Genomic DNA, 25,437 nt, shown 5'->3' with positions numbered 1-25,437 from the left:
CTTATAGTTAAGGCTGGATCAGGCAAGTCCTGAACCATCCCTTAGTTATGCTGCCATAGGCCTAGAATAGACTACCAGTGGACTTCCCATGATGCACTTCCTCTCCCTCTCTATCTGCACACATTCATTATTATTATTGTTATTGTTGTTATTATTATTAGTAGTAGGAGTAGTATTTATTCCCCATTGTTGTGGCTATTGTCATCATCATCATCATCATCATCATCATCATCATCAGCATCATAAGTTATTTCTACTAGGATAGTTGTTCTTGTTGTTGTGCACCTTTGTCTCTGTCTCTGTCCTTCTATCTTTTCCCACACCCCTTTATCCTTCTACCTCCTCTATCTACTCTCTCTCTCTCTCTCTCTCTCTCTTTCCACCTAGAACCACCACCTGCCCGTGGTTGCTGCCTCTGGAAGTTTTTCCTTTCCTTGTGTTTGTATTTTAAAATATTTTGCTGACCATACTCTTTGTGGGACAGAAAGCTCTTCCGGCTAGAATAGGGTTCTGTAGAACTTTTTATTATTATTTCTTATATAAGGAATGAAATATGAGCAGCTACTGCTTTTCATCTGAGACCTTTGCAACAAGTCAACCACATATTAGATCTTCTAACTTAAGGGGAGGTAAAGCAATGACTCTTCACTTCTCAAAATATAGCTTATACTGCCACCTCGTGGTTACACATGATTTTGCATACTTCTACCGTCTGCTGCCTGTTTGAATTGATGTTTCACTTCTTTAATGTAAAACACAGACATGACTAAAATAGCTGCTGAAGTCAATTAATCCCAGACAACTACTGATCCTTCAATAGACCTTCAATATGCAGTGACTTGAATATTAATTAACTTCAGAGGTGGAACACATTATACATTATACATGACAGAGTCCTCACCCACTTCAGAATAATTCAACCTCTAGGAGAACCTCCTCATTACTTCATACCTGGACTCAAAGATGCCTCCTGCATATTTCATCAGGAGTCACTGAATGATTCACAATGTTAAGGAGACAAAGAGCATCCAAAAATTAGAGACTCGTGTGGCTTTTGAGAGGAATCCCAACCTCACAATTTTTTTATTGAAGAAGCAAATGTTGTGTATAATAATTTAAACATGCTTGATGAAGTAACACAGAAAGAATAAATTCATGATAAGTGAAACAAATAACTTTGCTTTTTGAAGAACCTTTTGTAGTTCCATAAAACAATGGTTTGTAATGAAAATGACTTTCAAAGTGGTATTTGTTCTGCTCTGCACTGTATTAAATCCAAAAGACTGTTGGAGCAGAGCTGGACACCAATGACCCAGAACCAAATATCTGAAATACTAAGAGCCCTGTTAAAAATAGCACAGAATTAAAGCTATGGTGCTCTTCATATTGCAGGATTGTAATTAGAATATGTTCTCAGTTAAGAGATAGTTATTAACTAAACAACCTAAAAGGCTACATGCTACATTTTGAATTCTGTATAATGAATTATATTTAGTTTCTAAAAAGGCTTTTGTATCAAGACTTTTTAGTTTCTGACATTATATTTTGGACTGATGTTGATCAAGTACAGTTAGTTCTGAGATATACTGACTATACTGATCCATTAACTCCTAACATCATGATATATATTACCTTTATTTCATCACATATTCCTAAAAATAAAGTCAATCAGAGAAAAGAAGAAAAGCAGTTTTGAAGTTATTCTATTTCTTTATTTCGTACTTCATGTCAAGATATCTTTTTTCATATGAAGTTATGCCTCATAACAAAAGAATGTGTTTAAAGAACGAAGAAAATCGTGGCTCACAAAATAAAGGCATTCTCTCATAATATTCTTTACAAAGTCATTTTACAACAAACAAAAACATAAACATTGTCTCAGTTGTAACAGCAGAGTACGATAAATCAAAGTTCCTCACTAAACTTTTGACTTTAACCTAACCGTGACAGAAGAAAAAAGAACAGAATGATCTGTACATACAAATACAGTTTAGCTCCTGAGATTCTCCGTGGGACAGAGTCGCTGCTCTAAACCTGCACCACGGCAATGTAAGCACCAGTGAGAATTTTCTGCCTTCTTGTCATTTCAAATGAAGTAAAATGGATTTAATTTGTCATTCCTCCTTTTGTTGAAAAGAGTACTTGTTTAACAAACCACCCCTTGTCCCCTGATGCAAATATTGCAATGGTGGAAGATTTTCGGAGCGACATCTGACCCTGCCATACACAACTGGTGACGTGAACAACAAGTGCCAAAATTAAACTGCAACCAGAATAAAGTCTGAACTGCATCTTCCTGCGCTTACTTGATCGAATCACCATCACCTTTCTCTCTGCTCTTTGAAAATGTCTGACGATCAGAAATGGAAAATAGTTTCTCGTTAAGCTCGTTATAAAAGTAGATGTGGGGTTAGTGTATAATCATCTCTTGTTCACAAGGACAGTTGCAGGCAATGAGAGCGACTCTCTCTTTAGCGACTGAAAACTTTGGTGATGCAGAAACGGCTTGAGATACCTGAACACTTCACTTTAATATTGCTTTGACAAAAGTAATCATACGCTGTACAATATTCACTGACGGCACGACCGTTTAACACACGCATTCACACATATGAAAACCTGACAAGAAGTTGGCGAGCAAATACTTATGTGTACAGATGAGCTGCAGAGACGACTCTTAATGTGGTCCTACAGGATGAAGACAGATGCTTTATGGCTGGTGCTATTACACTGTTTACATTTTCCACCACCACCTCCCTATCTTAAATTTATACACAACAGAGTGAGAATATTGGTTTCGAAGAGGGATGCGTCTTTAAACCTCACCTCACCTCTCCTCTGTCTTTTCTCATATGCCTTCCTTTCATAACTTCCTCCCTGCGGCAAGAGATAAACTCAGATCAATCGTCAGTTTTTTTTTCAGCCCCTCGCAGATCCAAGAGTTGGGGTTTTTGGACGAAGACAAACACGTTTCCATCTGTTAGGGAGATCTGTTCATCCAATAGATGCATTCGAGACGAGTCCTTCTGTTCTATGCCAAAGCCAAAGTCCCAGTTGACATATCACTCAAACAGTCATCCATAATCTGTCCTTTTTTATCTGCCAAAGAGTATGATGAAAAATCTGTTATCCTAACTTAACCCACAAATAGTTCCGATTTGCTGCTGATTCAGTTCTTCCCCGTTAAGGAAGAGGAAGATAACGTTTGTTGCTGATGTCCAATCGCCTCCTAGTGTCCATTGGTCTCAGGGGCTGAGGCGGGGGTGGAAGGAGTAGAGGAGCGAGAAGCGACTGAAGCCTTCTCTCCACAGGGACTGGAGACCGAGGGCACGCTGTCGGGGGCCTTGACCCCGGCCAGACCAACAGGAGACACCCCGGCTGCTGCTGCGGCCACTGCAGCTGCCCTGCTTGCAGTTATGGCAGAAACCGGTTTGGGTTGAGCCTGAAGTCCTGGGCTGCAGATAAGGTGATGTCTCTCCCAGTCTTTATGCTGGCAGAAGGAGCCACAGTAGCGAGCGGCGTTGCAGCCGCTGCACGTCTCGCTAGCTTTGCGGCCACAGTTCCAGCAACACTGAGGAAGAGAGAAGAGACAACTGTAAGTCTTCACAGGACTGTAAGATCAGGAAACAAGTGTATCATAAGCAGAATTTGCATCAGAGTATGTCTCTTCCAAAATAAAATAGGAAACAAGCTGTGAACTATCATATGCCTTTTTACACATCTAGCAGACATGGAGCAATGTTTTTAATTATACTGAGTTGTGTTCCTGGCCACTTGACAAATTTAAGTCCAATACTTATTTCCTTTGAGCTCTGTTTTGCTGTCCACTGAGGGAAATGTCTAGATTTTTAGCTGCTAAATGCCCCACTATGTCTTTCTCTGTCTTCTGTTTGGTGCTGGAGAACAGTGGAAATTTGTAGCTTTTTTACTGAAAACATCTGTGTGCAAGCCTCTGCGACAAAGTGATGAGAGTAAAACAAAACCATAAAGTTCAGTCAAATGACTTGTGGGCTCATCACCCCATGTCACTTAAATATAGTCATTCGATTGACTTTTAATATTAAAAAAATATTGTTTATAGCAGTAGTAAATATAACTGTATACATCTAGTTGTACAAGAAAAAAAAAGAATCTGATGTATGCAGGCAGAATCGCTCTTTTTGATGCAGGACTTCATAGAGACTCTCCACAATCTATATATCTCTGCTCACCTCACTGGAATCCTCCTGTTCATTGATGACCATGATGGCATCCTCTTGAGCCTTCCTCTTTGCGTCAGCCAGAGTCTTTTCCATCTTAGCCCTCTCCGCAGCAATCATCTCAAAAGCCTTCTGTTCAGCCTCTGCTACTGCTTTCTGGACCTCATCCATGGCCTGGCGCTTCACCTCATTCACTGCCTCTTCTATATATCAGGGGGGAAAGTGTGTCAAGTTTAGCATAGCTTCTTTAAAGTCTGCATAACTGCATCAGTCAAAATGATAGTTTTTGTAATCTTGATTACTGCTTGAGTTAAAATTCATTATGATTACCCTTGTAATTTATTATATTTGCATTCTCACATTCATGATTTTAATTTCACATTTAATGGTGTTCTTACCAGCTTTCCTCCAGATCTCATCTGTAACGTATGCTGAGCCTGGCCGTGGAGCAAAGTCGCGCTGGGAGTCTGCGGGAAAGGAGAGACAGAAGGGATTAGCACCTGCCAAGGCTTATAAAAAGATATTAAGATGATTATTTGTAGAAATAATAGTTGACTTTGTGACTGACAGCTCAATCAAGGTAACAGGTGCTTACAAAGAAAGGCCACAGGGGCAGGCAGAGATATTATCTTGTGATCTAGTCTTTTATTTAGTCGTCGATGCAAACAAGTCTGCGTATCTGGGCCACACAACCAACATAAATGTTGTTTATCAGTCTTGGACTGATCTGAGATCTGACAGCTTTAGAAAGGAATGTGTTTGGCTTGGAGGGAATTGCGGACCAACAAGCTGTGTCAACATTCTGTCTGTTCCTTCAAATCTCTCTCTCCCTGCATCTCAAATCATTTCTGTGTCGCTACCGGGCTCTGCCTCTCCAACATTGCCACCTGGCTCATCTCCTTCCCCATCTCTTATATCCTCCGTCTCACCACCGCTTTCTCTCTCTTCCTTCATTTGCATCCTCTCTCTTCTACCAAGCCTGCATACACCCTCCCTGCCGCCATTTCCACCCCCACTACAGTCTTCCTCAGCCCGAGCCCAGGCAGGCAGGCAGGCAGGCAGGCTTCCCGGCTGGGGGCCCAGATGGTGCTCTGGCGAGTCAGCCAGCTCTGGGTCTCTGAGCCTGCAGGACGGCAGGACGGCCCTTCTGTGGCCGATATGGCCGAGGCCAGTCCTGGCACCTGTCTGTGACTATGGACCAGCAGGGGGACGGCAAGGCTGGCACTCAGAGAGAGCTGTGCCAGTACACAGCAGACTGGGAGTCTAACTGTGGAGGGACTCACTAACATACTGACATGTGACTTAGCTGCAATTTCACCGATGACCACTAGACGGTGTACAGAGTATGAAATGGAATAAAAGGTTGTCCAGTTGGTGTTCAGACCATTCAGTATGCAAGTACACCTCAGGATGTTTAATCACTATATATTATTATTATGAATACACTCAGCATTTAGGTTTTAAGTTTTTTAAACTTGAGACTTAATGTAGAGAGAATGAGAGAATTGCCAATAGTTGGATTTTCCTGCCAGGAAACATCTGTTTTTCAGAATCTGTCGATTCATATATAACATAAAGAATCAGTTCACCCAGATAAGGAAAAGAACACCTCCAATTTACTGCCATAACCGCATTTTAGTTGAGGTGAATGGAAATTTATTTGGTGGTATTCAAAGCAGTATCCAGCATCCAAAACTCAAATCATGAAGCACACAAATAAAATTATATCATGCTTTTGAGTGGCAGAAGTTTTAGAGGTGGATGATATCTGCATGGCTGGATAATATTATTGGGGTCAGACAGGTTTTTTTTGTTATTTGGGTGAACTGAGCCAACTGACTTCCATTGGCTTGACTTCATTTTGGGATTCATGAAGCAATCTTCTCTCGTGGAAAACAACAGGCACCAAACACAGAAATGGCAACAACATTACTGGTTTCTGTGGCACACCAGCATAACTGAACTGAAAATAGCGGTACCCACCCGACTCTGCAGAGGGGGGGCTGTGCGTCTTGGAGAAGGGAGCGGAGCCCGAGCCTCCTTTGCGTGGGTCCTCCTGCTCGCTCGAACGCCGTCTCCAGTAGTTGAGCTCCTCGCGATCGGACTCCTGGCATCGCCTGAGCACACTCACTGACCTCCGTGTCTTTTCCACCATGTCCACAATGCAATTCAGCACCTAGAAGATACACCGGAGGAGACACACCGGGTTTGCTTTTAGCTATTTATGAAAGGCATATAGCCAAATCTTATCACTATTCATTAAATGTAATATAATTTAAGGGAACTATGTTGTCTAAAAATCTTCATAGCACAAACCCAAGAACTAGTTATTACATCTCGGTGACATTATGCTATAGACGATCATTGCTTTCATGCTTTGAGACGTTACAACACTCCTTAGCATAGGAGCGCAGTAAAACATATTACATTCTACATTCTTTCTTTATCACAAGCTATTAGCAGAAGTGGTGCCTGTCTACAGACTTACATGGTCCAGATGCCTCCATTCATCAGCCCACTCTCGGTCTGTCAGTCTGTGGTCCACTGGCTCCTCGCGGTAGCCCCCGTTAGTTCCTGATTAAAACACACACAAGACAGACCACAGGCCAATGTGATTAACATTCTTCTTAATGTAAGAGAAGCCACAAGTGACAGTAAGTGAGTGAAAGGGTGATGTGTATATCTCTATCTGTGGCAAATCTGTGCTTTGTTAAGCTGACAAAAAAACACTTTCCTTTAAAATCTGTAATACAGTGGCTTTATTATTTCACAGCTAGATATCCTGTGATGATCATACATTGGGCACACATATTTTCCTCACATAGGATAAGAGACATGACTTAGAATCAAAGGCAGCACCTTTCTTACATCCAGAATTAAGAGTGACAGCAATGAGGTAAAGTAAATCGGGAATAAGAAACAAAGGATGCAATATGGACTGAGGGATTGTGAGCAAGAAAGGTGGGGTGAAAGAGAAAAGGAGAAGCCTGTGATGCAAAACAGACTTCCAGCACCCAGAGCCTGCACACATCTGGAAGTCAGCTGTCAACCACACACACACACACTCCCCAAACTTCTCCCTTAGCACCTCCCCTCCTGGAGCTCACAGCATTCCAGTAGGGAGACACTCAGGCTGAGTGGAGTGGCTCCACTTCTAAACACAACCAGCCGGTATGACACTCACTATGGACCATTACAACCTCAAACAAACACACACACACACACACACACACACACACTTTTAGCCAAGTATCTGATTCCAATTCAGTTATTACACAACAGTATAACTTAAGCAATATCTAATTGTACATTTAACAATAATAACAGTTTGCACACACAAGCTTATGCTCATGTCGAGCCCAAAAAACGTTTCAATACATGTCCATACACACAGACACACTGACTACAAAGACTCAACAAACCACAAACTCTTAAAATTGAGTAACAAACAGGCAACAAGAGGCCACACTATCCCTTCTGAAGAGAATAATGATTCCAGCATGCACACACTCGCTCACTAGCCTTCCCCCCGACCTCTTCTCTACTCCTGGTTCTCATCAGTGTTCATCAGTTCAAAGCCATGAGTGTGTGGACTGATGTGTTTATGTGTGTGTGCGTGTGTGTGCGCCTATGAGTTAAGTGGCGGCAGGCGGGCGGGAGGCTGTCAGACAAGGGACTAAGGCCTTGTAAACACAGCACCTCTACCATGAACATATCAAGGTGTGTTTCTGTACGTGTGTGTGTGTGTGTGTGTGTGGCTGTGTGTGTGTGTGTGTGTGGTGTGTGTGTGGTGTGTGTGTGCGCGTGTATGTGTATGTGTGCCTGTGTCTGTGAGCTACTGCTGTTTCCACTGTGTGCTGACAAGCCCCAAATGGAGGGTAGATATACACCAGAGTAGATCCAACCCTCCCTGCCTGGACAGTATGGCTCTGTTTATACACACGTGTAGACTCCTGAGATATATACGGGGACGGCTACACAAACACCCAGACCACCCGTTATCACTCACAGAACATATGTGTGTGTGTGTCTTCATGCATGTGCGTTCGTTTCTAAATGAATCAGCCACTTGCATTCACACTGCTGTAAAGGAGCCTATTATGGTAAATGTTTTTTGTGTTTAAGTGGTCTGCAGGAATGTTATTTGAGTTTACATGATTTGATATCTCGTTTAATATCCACAATGATGTATGGTAGCCCACAACTGTGATTTATTACTGCCACAATGTGAGAAGAAAAAAAGATAATGTCTGATATTTGTTTTAATGAACTGAACTTTTCCCCACCACCACAAGCCATGACTCAGATTGAACTCATCACAAATGATGTGGAAAGAATAAATAAATAAAATGTCAGCAGTCAGTAACCCAGACAAAAGAGAACTAAATAAGCATAATTTTGCAATATTTGCATCACATACCAGGGAGTCTGGGCCTGTCTTTGAGCTCGCGGATCTCCAACATGCGCTGGCTGTGTTCGCGGTGTAGGATATGTGGTGCTGCAATGTCATCCAGGGCGTAGTGCTGCAAGGGTGGAGGGGTCGGGTGAAGTTGGGTGTTGAGGGGCAGTGGGTGGGCAGGGCTGTGTCGGGGAGCAGGGCTAATGGTGCAAATTCGTTTTGCGGCGGGCTCCATGGCTACGGGTGGACGTTCGTGGAAACCATTCTCTTTACCTCTGAAGAAGAGAGGGCATTGTGTGGTTAAAAAACGAGCAGGAGGATGAAGGCCCCTTTATGTATGCTGCCACTAAAATAAAATACAAATTAGACTTTTATTCTAACCTGACGGGGCTGTGTCTCTTGGATCCAGCATCAGGAGGCTCCATCAGCAGCTCAGAGGAGTCTGGAGAAGAGGCTATGGTGGTGCTTAGCAGGAGATGCTCATGCTGGGACAGGTACTGGGCTGGGGTCTGCTTGGCTGCCCGTGCGCAGTGGAGCAGCTCCCTCTGCAGAAGAGGCAGGTTTGCCTGGCAAGGAAAAAAAAACTGGTGAGGTTTCAATCTAATTTGCAGAAGAGTCTAAAGAAAGGGAGCATTGTTAAACGTCAGCCGTCTGACACTCGCGTATTCAGTCAAACATTCTAGTCACATACTCTTTCAGACGCAGGTAGAGAGCGACAGAGTTAAGAGACACAGTGCAGATATGCCTTCTGGGGAAGACGCCTGGCTAGGAGTAAGGGGGTTTTAAGGGGGAGGCACTGACTCCTTGAGGTCTGGCTGTAAGGCTCAATTTGGGTTTGGGTGTTGTTCTGTGGCTGCCTCCATGGTGACTGCGGCTTCCCTGGGCTCAAATGAGTTTTCTAAGCTGCTGCTGAAGTTGGTTACTAACCCCTTGCACATGGAAGGAGTGCTAAACACAATACATTGATCACAGCATAGATATGGACGTTGATACAGAGGCTTAGAAACTTAGAAACATTTCAAAACAAATGATACACAGACTCCACTTCTCCCTCATTCCTTACTTTCTGTTTTTTTTTATGTATACATATTTATCTGTGACTGTCTCCGTCGTATCTTTCCATCTCGCTTTTGTTCCCTGCATTTCCCTAATTAGGAACAGACTCTGGTGTGTTTGCAATTACACCACTTCCTCACTCCCTCTTCTCAAGCAACCAACTAAATAACCATACTGTTCTCATTTTGCGACTCTGACCTCCTCCGATCATGTAGCGCTTTCAACCATCATCCAGGAGATTTTGTAAACCTAGACCCATTTCTCCTATTATCTGACCTCCCGACTACCTAATTCTTACAGGATCTTTGGCATTTCCCCTTATTGGTGTGCCATCTTCACAAAGATGCTGATACCTTTGCCTGACGTTCTACTCTCTATAACACCCCTGTGCTCACTTTTGCCCGTTTCCCATGCTCCTGTGCCTCCTTTCTTTCCCTGGGGCCCCCGGCTAGAGAACACATGTGCTGTGTGTCAGTTGAGCATAGGGCTCTCTGGGGTTCAGCGGGGCGGATGCTAGATTGGCGGCGCCTTGGCAGCTGAATGCTCTTTTAACGGGACAGCGGCTCCATATGGCGCACTGAAGCCCATAAAAAGGGAAGGGAACGCTTTATAGGCATGTTTCACACTTCCGAGTTCCCACTTTTCCCTCTCTCCTCCTCACCCACCTCTCTCTCTTTTCCACTTCCTCGCCCCCTGACTCTGTCCCATCTGTCTATTTCCCCCCGACTCTTGTCTCTCTTTCTTAAGACGGACTACTCTCAAGGAGTTGGAATCAAGTTTTGGGGACCCCACCCCCTCGCAATAAATTAGTAGAAGGAGGGGAACAGAGGTTTCTTGTCTCAGCACTGACAGATGGAGGGGCTCCAAAGGTGAGTAAGAGGTATGTGTGGAAAAAGAGTAGATTTTTGACTGCTTGAAGTTACAACTGACTGAAGATTTATGGCCTACTTTACTGAGGGGAGCTCCTAAAAAGTATACTCTTGCAGACTCCCTTGGTTACAAAGGGGCTCAAGAGGCTGTTTAACACACACACTCATCTGTTGCTTGTCAAGTCAACATGCAAATCTTGATAGTTACTTTGAACCGCACAGAAGCAGTTTATTCGATTAGGAAACCTACACATATGCCTATTTATACGCTTTATTACTGTATCCTGGAAACATGGTAATAAAGTGTAATGAATCTATTACTTTTCCATCATGACTCACAAGCACTCATGCGATTGCCCATAGATTATTCAGATCATACTGAATGAGGGTTATGTTAATGTCAAGAACCTTCTCTTTATCAGTTGTTATTTGGTGATTAATAATCACAGCAGAGAAAAGCTGGTTTGATGCTTTCAGCAAGGCTAGATGATTTGGAGAGGCCACAGGGTTACCATAGGGTGTAAGGTTTACAACTTAACTTTGAGAGGGGAAGGAAAATACCACTGCTGCAAAGAAAAAGGGAAGTAATCCAACTGAATAACGCAAAGCAAATATAGGAAGATGAAGAGGAGGTTGATGATGTGTTTACCTTGAGAAAAGGAATAACAAAGGGCCGTAAGGGGAAGTTGGTGGCCTCCTGAAGCCGCGAATGGAACTCCTCAATGGTAACTGTCGAATTCTAGGAGACAGGAAAAGAGAAGTTCAGTAAACCAATTATCAATGCTACATTTCGAATGTTTAAACACCACTGTTAATTAAATCCCTTGTCTGAAACAATGTCATAAAGAGAAGGTGGAAGTGCCAGATAAATTTTCTATGAGAAATTATCTTTCACATGATAACAAATAACTTACCACCAGGGCCAGAACTAGGCTTCGGACGCTGTCTCCAATCTCAGGAGAGATGTCATTGCCAAACTGCTGCAGTGTGGTCAGGAAACGCTTCAGCTTGCTCAGCTGGCGAGCCCCACAGGTGGCCGGCAGCTGCTGGTTTGCCAGCGATGAGGAAGAGGAAGAGGATGGTCCGTTGCTGTAACGCTGCGGTGGAGAAGGCACTGCGTTCAGGGTTGGTGGGGAATGATGATTCCCATTGGTCACTGGGGAGGAAAGGTGAGATGAAGAGGGGAGAAATTAAGATGGTCCCTCGGAGGAGTAGACATATGCTTTCAATTCTCTTGAGTAACCATGGATACCATTTGCTTTTTAAGCTCAGTGCATCTGATATACAGTATGCAAAAAGCAAATGCATTAAAATGTGACAATTAAGTGGATACAAGCCAAACCAAAAGCTGCTAATTTAGCTTATGAATACAAATACAAATTTTGAGATGAAACGACGAGCAACATTAGAGGCTTGCTGGGGATAGAATCAAAGAAACTCTAGACAAGAAAGAATTCAAGGATGACCCTTACATGCTGTGGTGGAAAAGGAGGCCGGGCGAGGGCCGCTGGGGTTAACAGAAGGCAGGGGTGGCATAGTGGAGCTGGCGCTGCTGCTGGGGGCTGATCTGGAATGAGTCTTAGCATCCACAGGAGAACCGGGCATGGCAGGGCTCTTCTTCTCTCTACTGTCTGCAGAAAGAGAGAGAGGAGAGTGAGGTCAGCTGTGGGTCAAAAACCAGAACGCTTCTAAAAATACTGTTGTCCTGTCCTGTGGGTACGGCCATGAATGAAAACCAAAAACAGGTTTTTATTCCTAAAACAGCACATACAGAAATGTACAAAATAAGTTAAAAAGATATTTTTTGGGGAAAACCATAAAAAGAAATTAACTCCCTCAAGTGTACACATGACAAATAAACAAGCAAATAAAAGGGACACTTTTACTTTCCCTATTAGCTCAATAGTTTAAATCAATGCAAAAACTTCAGGTCTATAGCCACAAAAGAAAACAAAAATGCCCACCCCCCAACCCACATCATACAACACATACTGCCCGGGATCAACCACCCTGCCCCCCCATCAAAGAGCCAGATGTCTAAAGTTTAGCCCCTCACTCCCAACCATTCAGATCAATAACAGAAGAAATGCTGAAGAAGCCTATTGTGTGGCAGAAGAATGCCCCCTCATTGAGCTCCGCAGCAAATGGGGGGGGGGGAAAGAGACAGAGAGAGAAAGGGACGAGGTTATTTCACGCTTTACTAACAAGATCGCCAAAGCTTTTGAATGTTAAACGCCACTTCTCAATATGCTATTGCCACTGAATGAGACCACCAGATAAGGGGTATAGAGCAAGTGAAATGGGGGGTGTGGTAGTGTGGAGATGTGGGATCAGACGCTGTCTTTGTCTGCTGGAGATCCATGAAGGCCGGGTCCCGTCTCCATTTAGAGTGGATCAGACTTTTCTAACTGCTTCAAGAATGGACGATTAACAGACAAGCATGGTCTCACGGGTCATGGGTCAGCAAAGAGCAGCTTTTTAAATGTGGATTCATGGTTTTAGGGCTTTGGATTCAATGGCACTCTTTATACCGTTTTCACAGCTATGAACTCTGCATGGCCTTGAGCCACAGGGTCCCAGTTTATAAAGGCGTGTTGGGAAGGTTTAAGCCCTAAGTGGGTAACTCAAGAGAACTCAACAACCTACATCCTTTGAATCAATATAAAACACTTTAGGGTGCAATAAATACGTAAAAAAAACATACTGAAATCAATGCATTATGAATTCAGAGAAAAGTTAACGTGTAAGAAACTTGAACCCTCTTTAACAACAAATCTCTCCCTCTCTGTTTGCCTTCCCTAGAGCCAATCTATCTGCACACTTTCTCAATCTGCCCAATGCAACTCATCTGTCATGTCTGCAACTCATTATACAGCGTTGACTGTTCTTCCTTCTGTTTTGCACTTCCACTTCTGCCTCTGTTTCTCTGCCTCTCTCCCTCTCATTCTTTCTCAGCCCCGTGGCCTGCCTGCCATCGCTCCACCTGTTCACCAACACGGGGGGCAGGAAGGAGGGATCTATACAGACATTTGGACTGTCATACCCACCACACACGCGGCCTGCCAGTGCACCGCAGGAAGCAGCCTGCAGCATGCATGCACACACACACACGCGCACACACACACACACACACACACACCGGTTCCAAAGCTACGCACACTCCATCCGTATGGCCAGGAAATTAGACTGACATCTCAATAACAGAATCAACGGGGCATATGGCCTTAGTGTCAACACTGTTACCATGTAAACAACTTTACATATACAGAAGAGCTCGGACATCCAGCATGTGCTTTATAGTAGTGTTGCAAATGTATTCACAAGTACTTTGTTGACATGCTGACACATCAACAGTTCTCCGCTGGCAGTAAACAGCAGTTCTGTGTCCAAATTGACTTGTAAAGCTTCTTGTCGTCCCATTGTGTTTGACTGACATGCCTACATGAGACCACAGAATATATATGACATGTCTTATTGTACATCCCGAGAAATTAGGCAGCAGCTGCGAGCATGCAATCTTAAGATGTGGCAGTGTTTGTCGTTAGCCCTGCCAGAGGTAATGGCCATTGCAGGAGACATCAGGTGTGTGTGCATGTAGTACTGACAGCCCATAGAGAATTGCCTCTGCTTGTCAATTAGACAGCGTACATAGCTGGATGACTTCATCTGGCTTGCAAGCACCTGAGTCCACCATATATAGTCACAGGACTGTCAGGGGAGGCAGCTGTCACAGCAGCCACAAAACACACACACACACAGTGTACAAAGTGGGCTAATGTTAACTCAGGTGAATATTGGCTTAGAGGAGGATGTTTGTCTGGTCTAAATGCCACCTGTCATCACTGCGGTAATGGAACAAAGGAAAGGTACATAAGGCTCCTCAACACACAACAACAGGATTACCTGAAAATGGCATGATGCATGGACACTTTGAATTAAATTGGGATGTGAGCAAACTAATGCATATGGAATATAAAACTGGCAAGCAAAAGCCTTATCCGCACTCTTTTAAAATGCTTCTGGCAAGTCTGGCTGATATTATGAAATATAATTGCAAATTCTGTCATACCATTCTGTGCAGCTGTCCTTCCTGTTGTCTTCCCTCATCTCAAACAGGTGATATACATATAAAGGTTTATAATCTTGTCAGTTTCTTAAGCTTACTTATTTGCTTTCTACAAACAGTAGTCATTGCAGGGATGGAAAAGCAATGTGCATCTGCGGTGATGGCTGTTGTTGCTAGCCAGGTGTTCCTTGTTTGTTCAGCTTCAGGTGACGCTCGTCTGCATTAAAACATTCAATCGGCTTTAATTGCCTCTGCCTCTGCAGGTGATGATTCAGAACGAGGCTTAGACAGAGGGAGAGGAGGGGGGGGGATAGAGAAAGAGAGAAACAGAACAGGGCTATTCCCACTGAGCCACTACTGTGACTGAAAGCAATCCACTAAATTATGAGATCGGAAACGACAAGACAAATAAAGTGCAGAGAACATTCATTTACCTCCTTGCATGAAGTGAGGATGGATAAGCTACTTTGAGTAATCACAAATGAATTACACTTGATGCGATGTATTATTAAATGTGTTAGTGTTCAAGGTTTATTAAGCTCATGGTTTAAAGGGATAGTTAATGGGTTTTTGGGAGGTGGGGTTGTATGAGTCTTATCCATAGTCCAGTGTATTACCGCAGCCGACGGAGGGGCACACGCCTCTAGGTTTGGAAAAGCACACAGCAGCCCCAGGGACCCCACTTCAGAAAACCCGACCTCTCCCTTTAACTCTGGCACTGGATCATGAGGCATGTGTGCGCAAGTGTGTGTGCGTTTAGTAGGGGATCGTGTGTGTACTCGTGCCGAGCAGCTATCTCTGTCCTGTCATTGTTAGATGAGGTGAGGAGAAGATGTAATACAGGCCTGATAATTTATCAGTGGAAAATGACAGTTGAGAGCATGTGCAATGCTAGAACTATGTGGGCTTGGAGCACAGACGCTCACAAACACACACACACACCACACACACACACACACACACACACAGCACAGAATCAACCCAAAAATAGCTTGTTAATTAAATACCCGCAAATTTAACAAAAACATGTTGTTTTTTTACCAGGAGTTAGAATGAGAAGAATAATTCATGTTTACCTAGCTTAACCAAACACTGGAGCAAGAGGGAAACCAAGATAATTAACTAACCTAGCTTAGTTCATTAAAAAAAATGCCAACTCTTAAAGCTGTCATAAATACATGTTGTATCTTTTTATTACAAAAGAAAATAATTTTAATGAGCTTTCTGATTGTACAAACCCAGTGCGAATAAGCAACAAATAAACAAATAATTTGTCTCACTCGTCTCCTGACTTAACAAAACCAAATGGATAGCTTGATGGTAGCTGACGGCTAAACAAGATAACACGCATATTCTCTACTCTTTAGCGCTAAGCTAGGTTAAACAAATGCGCCACAAAAATGAACCTATTCAACTTCCTTAACTTTCAAATAAAACAGCACACAAGTGGCCAAAAAAATGTTGCGTGATTCCTCGAAAGTATAATTTATCCTGTCTACACACCCCCACACTCACACCATTTGAAACTATAAAATAATTTGAACGACTAACATCTCGGCTACAAAACAGGGAGAACAGCAGTGGATTTAAAAATTAAGAAAGTGAAGTGAAACGGATCAAGAGGAGTTTGTCTTTTGAAGCTCGGGGGCAAAGAAGGGACAAGCTAACAGCCCCCTTAGCACCCATGCAACTGATGGGGCACTGCTCTCTCCTCCTCCTCTCCTCCCTCCTCCTCGTCCTGTACCATATGGATCTAATCGGCCAAGAGCTGCCAGCTGGGACCTCCAACAGTCCACTGTGGAGGGAGGAGAAGGGGGTTGGCAGAAGGACTGCTGGAGCCCTTCTACACTAAGCCAAGGCAGCTCCCCCTCCACACACACCACAAACATTTCTGCCTTCCCTCCAAGGAGGAGGAGGAAGGAGGAGACTGGGGAAGGGGAGGGAGAGCACGAGGCGGCTGAATGCAAGCGGGAGTGGACTTAAATGCCGGGGAGACAAAAGGCTGCACCCTGGTCCCGTCCGTCCACCACACACACCACAATACAGCACACATCTGTTCCTCTATTCTTGCACTCCCTCCTGACCCTCCACCCACCCACACACACACACACACCACACACACACACACACACACACACACAACACACACACACACACACACATCTAAGCATCAGCTAAGACAAGGGTGCATGCAGCAACACTTGCACAACCAACATCCACTTACAAAACAGATAATTTGAAAATGCATGGTCTCTCTCAGCTGCAGGTTGTTGTTATAACCTCATATCTAAACAACACGTTCAAGGACTCAAGTATTTTAGAGGCTTTTCTGTGAGTGTATGGTGTCAAATTCCTGACAATCGGGAGACACGTGCCCCCTCTGCTTATTTCAATCAATTTAATTTATTTTATTGCTCTCTGGGGACTGACACCTCCTCAACTGTTGCCACAATACAGTTAGCTCACTTCCACATAAGCAGTCACCAGATACTTCTTACAATACAGTTTAAAGTGTGCTGGTTTACAATATAATGGCAAGCTACATGTTACATATCTGTGCTTTTAAGGCTCATTTAAAAATACCTCAATACTTGCATTCTTGTCAAATTAAGTTCGGTATTAAACTAAAACATTGAATTTTTTTCCCTCACTGTTACATTGTAACAGAACTGGTAACACCCTTACAGACCGTGCAAGAGTGTTAAACAAGCACCGACATGAATACGAAATTAGTCTGCAAATTAGAGGCGCCAGAGATGGAGTAGGAGGGATGCACGTAGGGAGAGAAGGGTGGAGGATGGGGAGGAGGGAAAAACAAGGATAGAAAATACTGTTTTCATTTGGTTTCATCTGAAAGACAAGTCTAGTTGTCAGACTGAGAGCCAGGCTGTTTTTCTTGGCTCTCATTACCACCTTCCAGCCCCGTAGACTACATATTTGGACAAAACCCAATGTCAACACTCTGCTCCTCTCTCTGCTAGGGAGGGAGAGAGAGATGGGGAGGTGGCAAAGTTGACAGTAAGGGGAAAAGCGAGAAAAAGATGTATACATAGACATGGAGGGGAAGGAGGGGCGCGTTTGGAGGAAGAGAAATGGGGAAAAAAGAGAGCTGTAGGTGAAGGAAGGGACAAAGAGAAAGATTTCGAGAAAGAAAACATGCATGTGCCTTTCATGCATGTATGCGAGGAGGCACAGATGTGTTCCTGAAGTGAACTCATGACATTTCCCTCAGACAGAGTGATGGTGAGAGAAGCCCTCGCATAACCTTAATAATTATAATAACACTGCTGTAATCCAGAATACCACATAGTGAAAAAAGGGACCCGGGAATGGAAATGTACTTAGTGGCAGAGCGAGAGAGAGAGAGAGAGAAAACGAAAGAAGGGGACGGCAAGGCAGACAGACGTCCGTCCATAAAAACTAAGAAAGAGCAGTAAAAGAGGCACAGTGATGTGATGCTGGAAGCAAGGGAGGGAGAGGAGGTTTGGCTGAGGTTGGACATCGAGAACGGACAGTGTCCACGTGTACATGAGGTCAGACTGCAGGGAGAAGAGCGAGGAGAATATACTGGATGGGATTTAAAGTTGGTGACTTTACAAACACTCCAAGACATTACAGTCAGAGAAAATTAAGCTTAACATGTTTCGCTGCTGCATGCAAACGAGGACTGAAACTTAATGTGACACCAGTACCTAATATAAAGTGGGAGGCGAAGTTGTGTCCCATTTTCTGAATTGACAACTTTAAGCGCCGCGAAGCACAAACTTTAAAGCACTTCCAAGAAGAACCATAACCGTAACATAAACATATTGTGTTGTTAAATTACCCAAGAGCCACTGGGGAGGCTATTAAAAGAAGAAAACTTTCAAATTAATTTGTTAACAGCGGCACTTCCAAGTTCCCAACCCTATAACTGTTCAAAAATTAGAAGCAAGCCAGAAGGCCCAAGGTAGTCATAAATGTAGGGGTAAAACTATATGTATCTGACATACACACATATGTGTAGCTGTACATGCTCCATTGTCACTGTTCAGTGTGGCACAACACAGACACATGGCTGCATCACACACAGCTCGGCCACGAGGGATATAGCTGGATGATGTGTGTGTGTGTGTGTTGGCCCCATTTACCAGGTGTTGGGTGTTGTCATCGGCTGAGTGAAGGGAGGACAGTTATCCTTGAAGTGCACACACACACCTGTGAAATGGCCTGCCTGAGGCACACACACACACCTACACAAATAACAACTGTGACATAACAGGGACAATTCAAATCTGTCAATCATGACCTCAAACCGCGAAAAAGCTCCGAGACACACAAACTCACACACGTACGCAGACTCTCTCACACCAGCTCCCCTTGTCCGAGGCCAGTAGATTATATGCCTATCTGGTTACAACCCTTCTCACCTCTCCGTAACTAATTGGTTACCCTGCCCATCAATCATTATGAGCCTGGTGGTGCTTTAAACCCGAAGACTGCAAAGTGAAATAAAATCAGTCTTAGCATTTATGGAAAAGCATTAAAATGAAGTTGTGTTCTCTTTATTCCCCCCCCCCCCTTCACATTGACTCCTATGAAAAAAGAAACTGTTGTCAGAGCAGACTTATAGAGCTCCCCTGACACACAGTGAAGATATATATCATCATGTGTTTCTGGAGGATTAAGACTGGGTGGCTCCTATACATTATAAACCCAGACAATCAACTTAAGCAGCAGCCAGGCAAAACACTGTTTTTCCTCAACGCCGTACTTACTCCGTACCTACGCAGACACACGCTCTGAACTCGTGAGTTACGGTAGTCCATAAAACAAAATACGGGCTTCAGACATGAGAAAACAAAGCAAACATTAAGACTGGCTTGTTTCAGACCAGGTGTCAGAGGCCTTAACAGCCCGAATGGCCCGGGCTCAAGTCCAACCAGATGTTGCTTTCACCACTGGCCATGCTGGAGACATTTACACTGCCTTTTGTGACCGAGAGAGAGTTGGTGTAATGACTTTGTCTAGAGGTTTGTCTCGAGAGCTAAGTTTTTTCGCCGTTTCACTGTGTGAGTGTCTTGACAGTAAACATGATGGTAGATGGATGTACACAAGTTGTTCTGGAGAGCTTCCCTTTCAGCTTTGACACTCCATCAAAACTGAGAGGAAAACTGTACATCGGTGCGTGCAATGTGGGTGTCACAACTCTGATCAGGCTTTCAAAAAACATACTGTGAGTCAAGCGTATTGTGAAACACGCTGACAGTGAGTCATATCAATGAGCACATAAGCAAAAGCTCATGAAAAAAACTACAAACAATTCCAAAAAACAAAAACAAAGACATTATCTTTTCTCTGAGCGTTGACTATACAGATGACTAATCTGTTACCCTCAGGTTTTGGGGATCCAGTGAATCAAAGCTGAGCAGAAGGTAATGGTCCATAGAGTCCATAAACAGAGCTGTGGGCAAGCTTAGCCCAGCTGTATAAAAGACCAGAGCTCGACAGCCGCTGAGAGAGACAGATAAGTAAAACAAAGAGGCCAGCTGTGCTCAAAACAATGAGGAGAATGAGACAGAGATAGCTGTGTTTGTGAACGTGTGCAGAATCGAGTTTTAGTGCACATGTTTAAGAACACAGTGAATTTTTAGTATATGAAGGGTTCATTTGCAAAAACAGTACATAGTGTCAATGAGTGTGTGTTTTGAAGGTTTTTGTCTTGACGTCTTGTAAACTGAGTTTTTTTTTTTTTGGTTTTTGTTAGTGAAAATACTCCCATTTCTGTCCACATTTTCTCAGAACTGAAAGAGGGAAAGAGAAAGGGAGAAAATAATGACTATGACAGACAATTCATGAAGTGAGCACCACCCATTTTTTGTCCACCCACAAACCCCACAACACAAGCAAATACATTTTTTTTTTTTTTTGCTCTTGCAAGTCCTCTTGAGTATAAACTCTCTTTTGGGTTTTGCATTGGAAAAATACACTGGTTTTCCAAGAAAGTAGCACAAGTTTAAATACATCCTGTTGCAAAAAATCAGTCTCCTTGGTTAAGTATTGGAAAACACCAGAGGGATGTGTGTGTCTGCGGGTAGGTAGGAAACTGTTTGCTAACGTAACATCAGACGTGTTTTTGTTTTGGACTTGTTGTGAATGGTTAATGCAGATGTAAGACTTAACTTTAAACTTTTTAGTTTTCCCATATTTTTTGCACCTATAGAAGCACCTATTGTTGTAGCAATTAAACAACAATTCAGAACATCAGAACTTGAATTGATTTAGATGAGAAATTCAATTTAGGTTATTTTACAGCCTTTTAAGCTGATACTCTTCCGTCTCAAGACCACACCAGCCTAGTAAATGAAGGTCTTGTCTTGGGTCACTGAGCGGGTCTTTCAGGCCAGCAAAGGGTCACTAGACCCCTGACTCACGCACTTAGCACAAGGAGAGGGGCTTCCATATAATGTCAATGGGGTTGCAATTGGAGAGATTGGGGAGCGCAGGTGGTTAGATGCTCACTGACACAGACAGTCTCCACACTCGCTAACACACACACGGCCATTTACACAGTCAGGAGACAGTCCCTGTGATGAAACAATCTTTCAGAACGCTACTTATAGTGACTGAGCCGTTTCTGTTTAGTAAATGACCTAACCCTTTCATGTCCACGCACACAGACACGTAAGCGAGCGAACACATTCAAAACACACAACCTCTCATTGAACCCCTGGGGCCAGATATCACAGCCCTCGCCACTGGAACTAATAGAGCACTTCCTGCATCAAACTCTTGAAACAGCTGCTCTATTCTGTGTGTATGTGTGTTGAAAAAAGGGGGTATTCTGTGAATGAATTCTTCAGATAATAGCATGGTGAGCAAGGGTCATGGTGGTCTGTTTCTACATTTATCACTACACTTTCAGTAGAGAAACTCGCAGCTGGGGGCAAGGTCAAACAGGAAAAAAAATGCTACAGAAAGCTATAAGAAAAGCAACCTTGTAGTTTAGCAGACACAGTGTCTACAAGACACCTGGTACACACATGCACGCACTCACTTCCTTAGACTTAACCATACACTTATCCAGTGTGTGATCAAAAACTTCAAAGCCACATAAACCCATGACAAAAACTGTAACTGCCCATCATGAATGGTAAGGAAAACATTTTCTGAATAAAATAAACTGAAATGTCACATCCTTGATCTTTGAACAAACACACAGATTTGTGTGCACACAGATACAGAACAGTGCCTGCTGTCAGGAGTGTAACAGTGTCCAGCAGACCAGACAGGGGTCTCTGGTTTGAGACTGTGCAGCCGACATTTAGTCTCTCCTATCTCCCTGATGGACTGGCCTGGCCTGGTGTGACACTAGCCAGGTCTCTCTGCCTTTTCTCTGTCTGCTTCTCCCTGACACACCTCTTCCTACTCCTCCTCATCCCCCCTCCATAAGAAACACACTTTCTCCTGCAAGGTACTACTAGATACAAAAAGAAGTTACCCAAATCACAAAAGGATGTCTCAAGTTACTCTATGTTACAACAACGTGACATTTGCACACTGTTAGGATCCACATTCCCAATGATATCGGTGTTGTATAACATGTAGGCACAGCGGGAAGGACAGACACAGCAGTTCCCCCTTCTCTTCCCATATGTCTCGGATACTGTACAACAGATGCACGTCTTCTTTACCTATTTTCTTCTGCTCTGCTTGTCATGTGGAAAAACTGATTACTATCTACTAGATGAGAGAGAGATATGCCCTTTCAGACATGGAGCCAATCATACTGCTGGGTTTATGTATGCGGTTGAAGTAGCAGTTTGTTCAGTATTACTAATAAAAAAAAAATCAAGTCTGTTCCCACATTATTCCAAGTAGATTCTACTTTTCTCCCACTTGCCACAAATGGAAGCAGATGGGGAGGGTTTTGGCTGCTTGACCCAGGAATGTAGCTGTATCTTGTGCTTACTAAAGATGTGATGAAAACTGCTGCTAGCGATGTTACCACATTATGCCAAGCACAAGTTGCCAAAGCATGTATGGGTTGAGGTCCATTTGGGAAAGGGACTACATGGAGTGAGAAAAACAGAAGAAGTAAATGGTAAACTGGAAACTCAACAACATCTCAATAAAACTCAAGAAAATTACAATAATCATCTAAACCTCAACCACAGCATAGCAAGAGCCTCCTAAGCAATCGGTATTTTGTCCATATGGCAGCAGAAGTTTTTGTGCACTGTAAAGGAAGCAGGCAGACAAATTCATCCCTCCTTCCCTCCTGCCTCAGTGGACAAGGATGAAGAGATGAAGAGATAAAGAGGAAAGGATGAGGCACCATCTGTACAGTACAGAGCAGCTCTGGGAATTAGAATGGCACACACATACACGAACACTACGCACATAAATGCACCGTTTGCAAAAGCGGACACACTAACACTAAGAGAGATAAATGACCACTATTTGCTGAAAATACACCAATTCCACAATTCCATGTTGAAATCCCCTACAGTTCTCTCCTACCTCCACTCTAGTAGAGTCCACTCTTCAGTCCTTTGAGAAAGTCAGCTGCGGTGGCGGGGGTTTGCTTTCTTATCCTTTCCTTTTTGTCTCTTTCTGTGACTCCACGCCTTCATATGTCAGGCATGTGTTTGCATTCCCACATATGTGAGCTCCAGTGTGGCGAAGGCCAGAGCCAGAGACACAGATGGCACCCAGATGGAGACAGATAACGGAGCAGACCAGCGCAACGCTGCACTACACACACACACTATCTCTCTCTTACTTTCTTTCAGTGTCCTCGCTGTTTGTCTTCCTCTCATGTGAAGCACGCTCTGTCACTCTTACTATCGCCTTCACTCAATCTGCCACTGCTGCTGGGCTTATTTTCTTTAACGCTCTCTGTCTCTCTCATTGAATTTGTGTCCTCTCGTGCGCTCACTCTCTCAAGCTCTGAGCCTCCCACCCTCTCGATCTCACTCTTTCGGCTCTAGCTCCTCCCTGTTTTCCCACACACTGTCCTATCCTCTGTTTTCATGGGCCAGGCGCTCTGGTGACGTCACAACCCCCAGCCCCTGACACCCCGCCCCATTCCTCATGAGGATCCTGGCCAATCATCCACTGCTGACTGGCTCTATTCAACCTGCATTCACCGGCAATGGCCCCTGCAATTAACATAACTAATTGCTTTGGCACCTAAAGGCTAAACAAGAGGCCGTGCCAAGTGAGACAAAAGTGTGTGTGTGTGTGTGTGTGTGTGTGTGTGTGTGAATCTGCATGTGTGTGTGAAGGAGGGGGTCCTTTGCCCCCTACTCCATACCACCCTCCCCTCACCTCCTTCAAGAGAATAGGGGATCTCCCTTTAAAATGTTTTTATACTAACTACACCCCCCTTCCAGGCTCTTTCATTGATGCCCTCTTTTGTCTGAGCTCCTTAATGTGGCTGGCTCTGCCCTGCCTTGCCAGCGAACCCACTGGGGGACACTTGAGGAGCATGAATGAGTTATTCTTCTCTCCTCTTCTGCTCTCTTATCTCCTGCGCTCCATCTTCACTGAGTTAAACTTAAATCACTGTCTGATTTATGCCTTGCGCACAAGTGCTGCTGTAGAGACAATGCAAGTTAAGATAATGGAGCCTGGCTGAGATTGGGCAGCCTGCAAGCTTTATTCACTCCTGCCTATTATTCCCTCCGCCAGTTTACTTCTAGAACGTACAGAGGATGGTGCTAAGTTCATTCTAAGCCTGGGGTAAATAAAGCATTAATCTGTTTTTAATTAGACAACTGACAATTGAGAGAACATGATCAATGTGTAAGAATCCACAGGCACTTGGCTGTGTAAACAAACAAGCAAATGCTGTCAGATAATCACAAACAGTTCATTAAGAGAAGGTGCTGCCCCTGAACAGCACTGAATAACTTAAGGCGTAATAAACACAGGTAAAATCCACACTAATGTGATATCTAATTGTTTCTAAGCAATCACAGAAAGGCTTATTGTGGGTTACTATATTTCTACGGCTTGTCAAAAAAAATAGATTTGACTGAATAATCACCTATAATAACCTCTATCTCCCCTCCTCTCTCCTTGTAAGGGTGCTTTATTCAGGGTGCATCTGGTCAGCCAGCAGGCTCAGAGGCAGGGCCAGGTGGCTGGGAGAGAGGGAGAGAGGGAGGGGGGTGGAAAGATGGAGAAACGAGGAAGGCCGTGCATCTGAAGCTCTATACTGTAACCCACATGCTATTGTAGCACATAGTAGGTGGTGAGTTGCAACTGACACCACTGTCGGACAAAGGCTACTAGCAGATATAGGTTAAAACCCAGGTGTAATGACGCAGGTGGCAGATTAGTTAGCACGCTCACTAGAGTCCTTTAGCACTTTATCCATCCTAGGCTGAAAATGTATTTCACTCAAGTTATACCTTGATGACTGCCCAAATCTGAGCTAAATAATAACAGATTTTACCGTAATCATTTCTACAAAAAGCTATATTGGAAATAACAGGAAGTACAAGGTTTTTGCACAATAGTACCAATTTAAACCACCAATTACAAATTTTTTTATCATTCAAATTCTTGTTTAATACCTCCATAAGATAAGCATTATAATTTTGATAGACCTATTCACCAACAGTTATACCACAATCTTATATACTATCCTGTATCAGCTGTAACATTGATGTTAATTTCGCCGGCATCTTATTTTGAAACAACTAATCAGATATAGGTAGATATACCATATCTCGTCTCAACTATGCCTGCAAAAATGTATTTGCAGGCATAGTTGCAACTTTAGAGATGATGGAACAAATAACTGATTACCAAAAGTGTGGTAAAAGACTAATCGGATAACCGGCTAATCAACACTAA

The 25,437-nt window shown here is 43.5% G+C and overlaps 1 protein-coding gene across 2 annotated transcripts; it reads right to left on the bottom strand.

Annotated features, from left to right (window-relative positions):
* Positions 1 to 1,690: 1,690 nt before the first annotated feature.
* cbfa2t2 (CBFA2/RUNX1 partner transcriptional co-repressor 2) lies at positions 1,691 to 23,516 on the bottom strand. Of its 2 annotated transcripts, none has more exons than XM_035662219.1 (11): positions 23,354 to 23,516; positions 11,996 to 12,154; positions 11,438 to 11,679; positions 11,173 to 11,262; positions 8,980 to 9,164; positions 8,620 to 8,873; positions 6,688 to 6,773; positions 6,183 to 6,375; positions 4,598 to 4,666; positions 4,212 to 4,402; positions 1,691 to 3,571 (listed from the first exon to the last, which is right to left on the bottom strand). In XM_035662219.1, the coding sequence occupies exons 1-11, from the start codon at positions 23,388 to 23,390 to the stop codon at positions 3,230 to 3,232; spliced, it is 1,848 nt and encodes a 615-aa protein (XP_035518112.1). In that variant the 5' UTR covers positions 23,391 to 23,516; the 3' UTR covers positions 1,691 to 3,229. The 2 variants fall into 2 exon arrangements, with proteins under 2 accessions (XP_035518112.1, XP_035518114.1); XM_035662221.1 differs by having other exon boundaries at positions 3,230 to 3,571; positions 23,092 to 23,496.
* Between the last annotated feature and the right edge of the window lie 1,921 nt (positions 23,517 to 25,437).

Source organism: Morone saxatilis, unplaced genomic scaffold (assembly GCF_004916995.1).
Source record: "Morone saxatilis isolate NCDOM2014 unplaced genomic scaffold, NCSU_SB_2.0 Contig18, whole genome shotgun sequence".
Lineage (NCBI taxonomy): Eukaryota > Metazoa > Chordata > Actinopteri > Moronidae > Morone > Morone saxatilis.
The sequence above is the reverse complement of the archived record's forward strand: the minus strand, read 5'-3'. Positions and strand labels throughout refer to the sequence as shown.

Coding starts and splice junctions, on each gene's coding strand:
- cbfa2t2 (XM_035662219.1), bottom strand. CDS start 23,390: ATGAGAGGAAGACAAACAGCGAGGACACTGAAAGAAA. Junction 11,263..11,437: donor GCCTAGTTCTGGCCCTGGTG/GTAAGTTATTTG, acceptor CCTGTCTCCTAG/AATTCGACAGTTACCATTGA. Junction 4,667..6,182: donor CCCCCCCTCTGCAGAGTCGG/GTGGGTACCGCT, acceptor CCTTTCCCGCAG/ACTCCCAGCGCGACTTTGCT.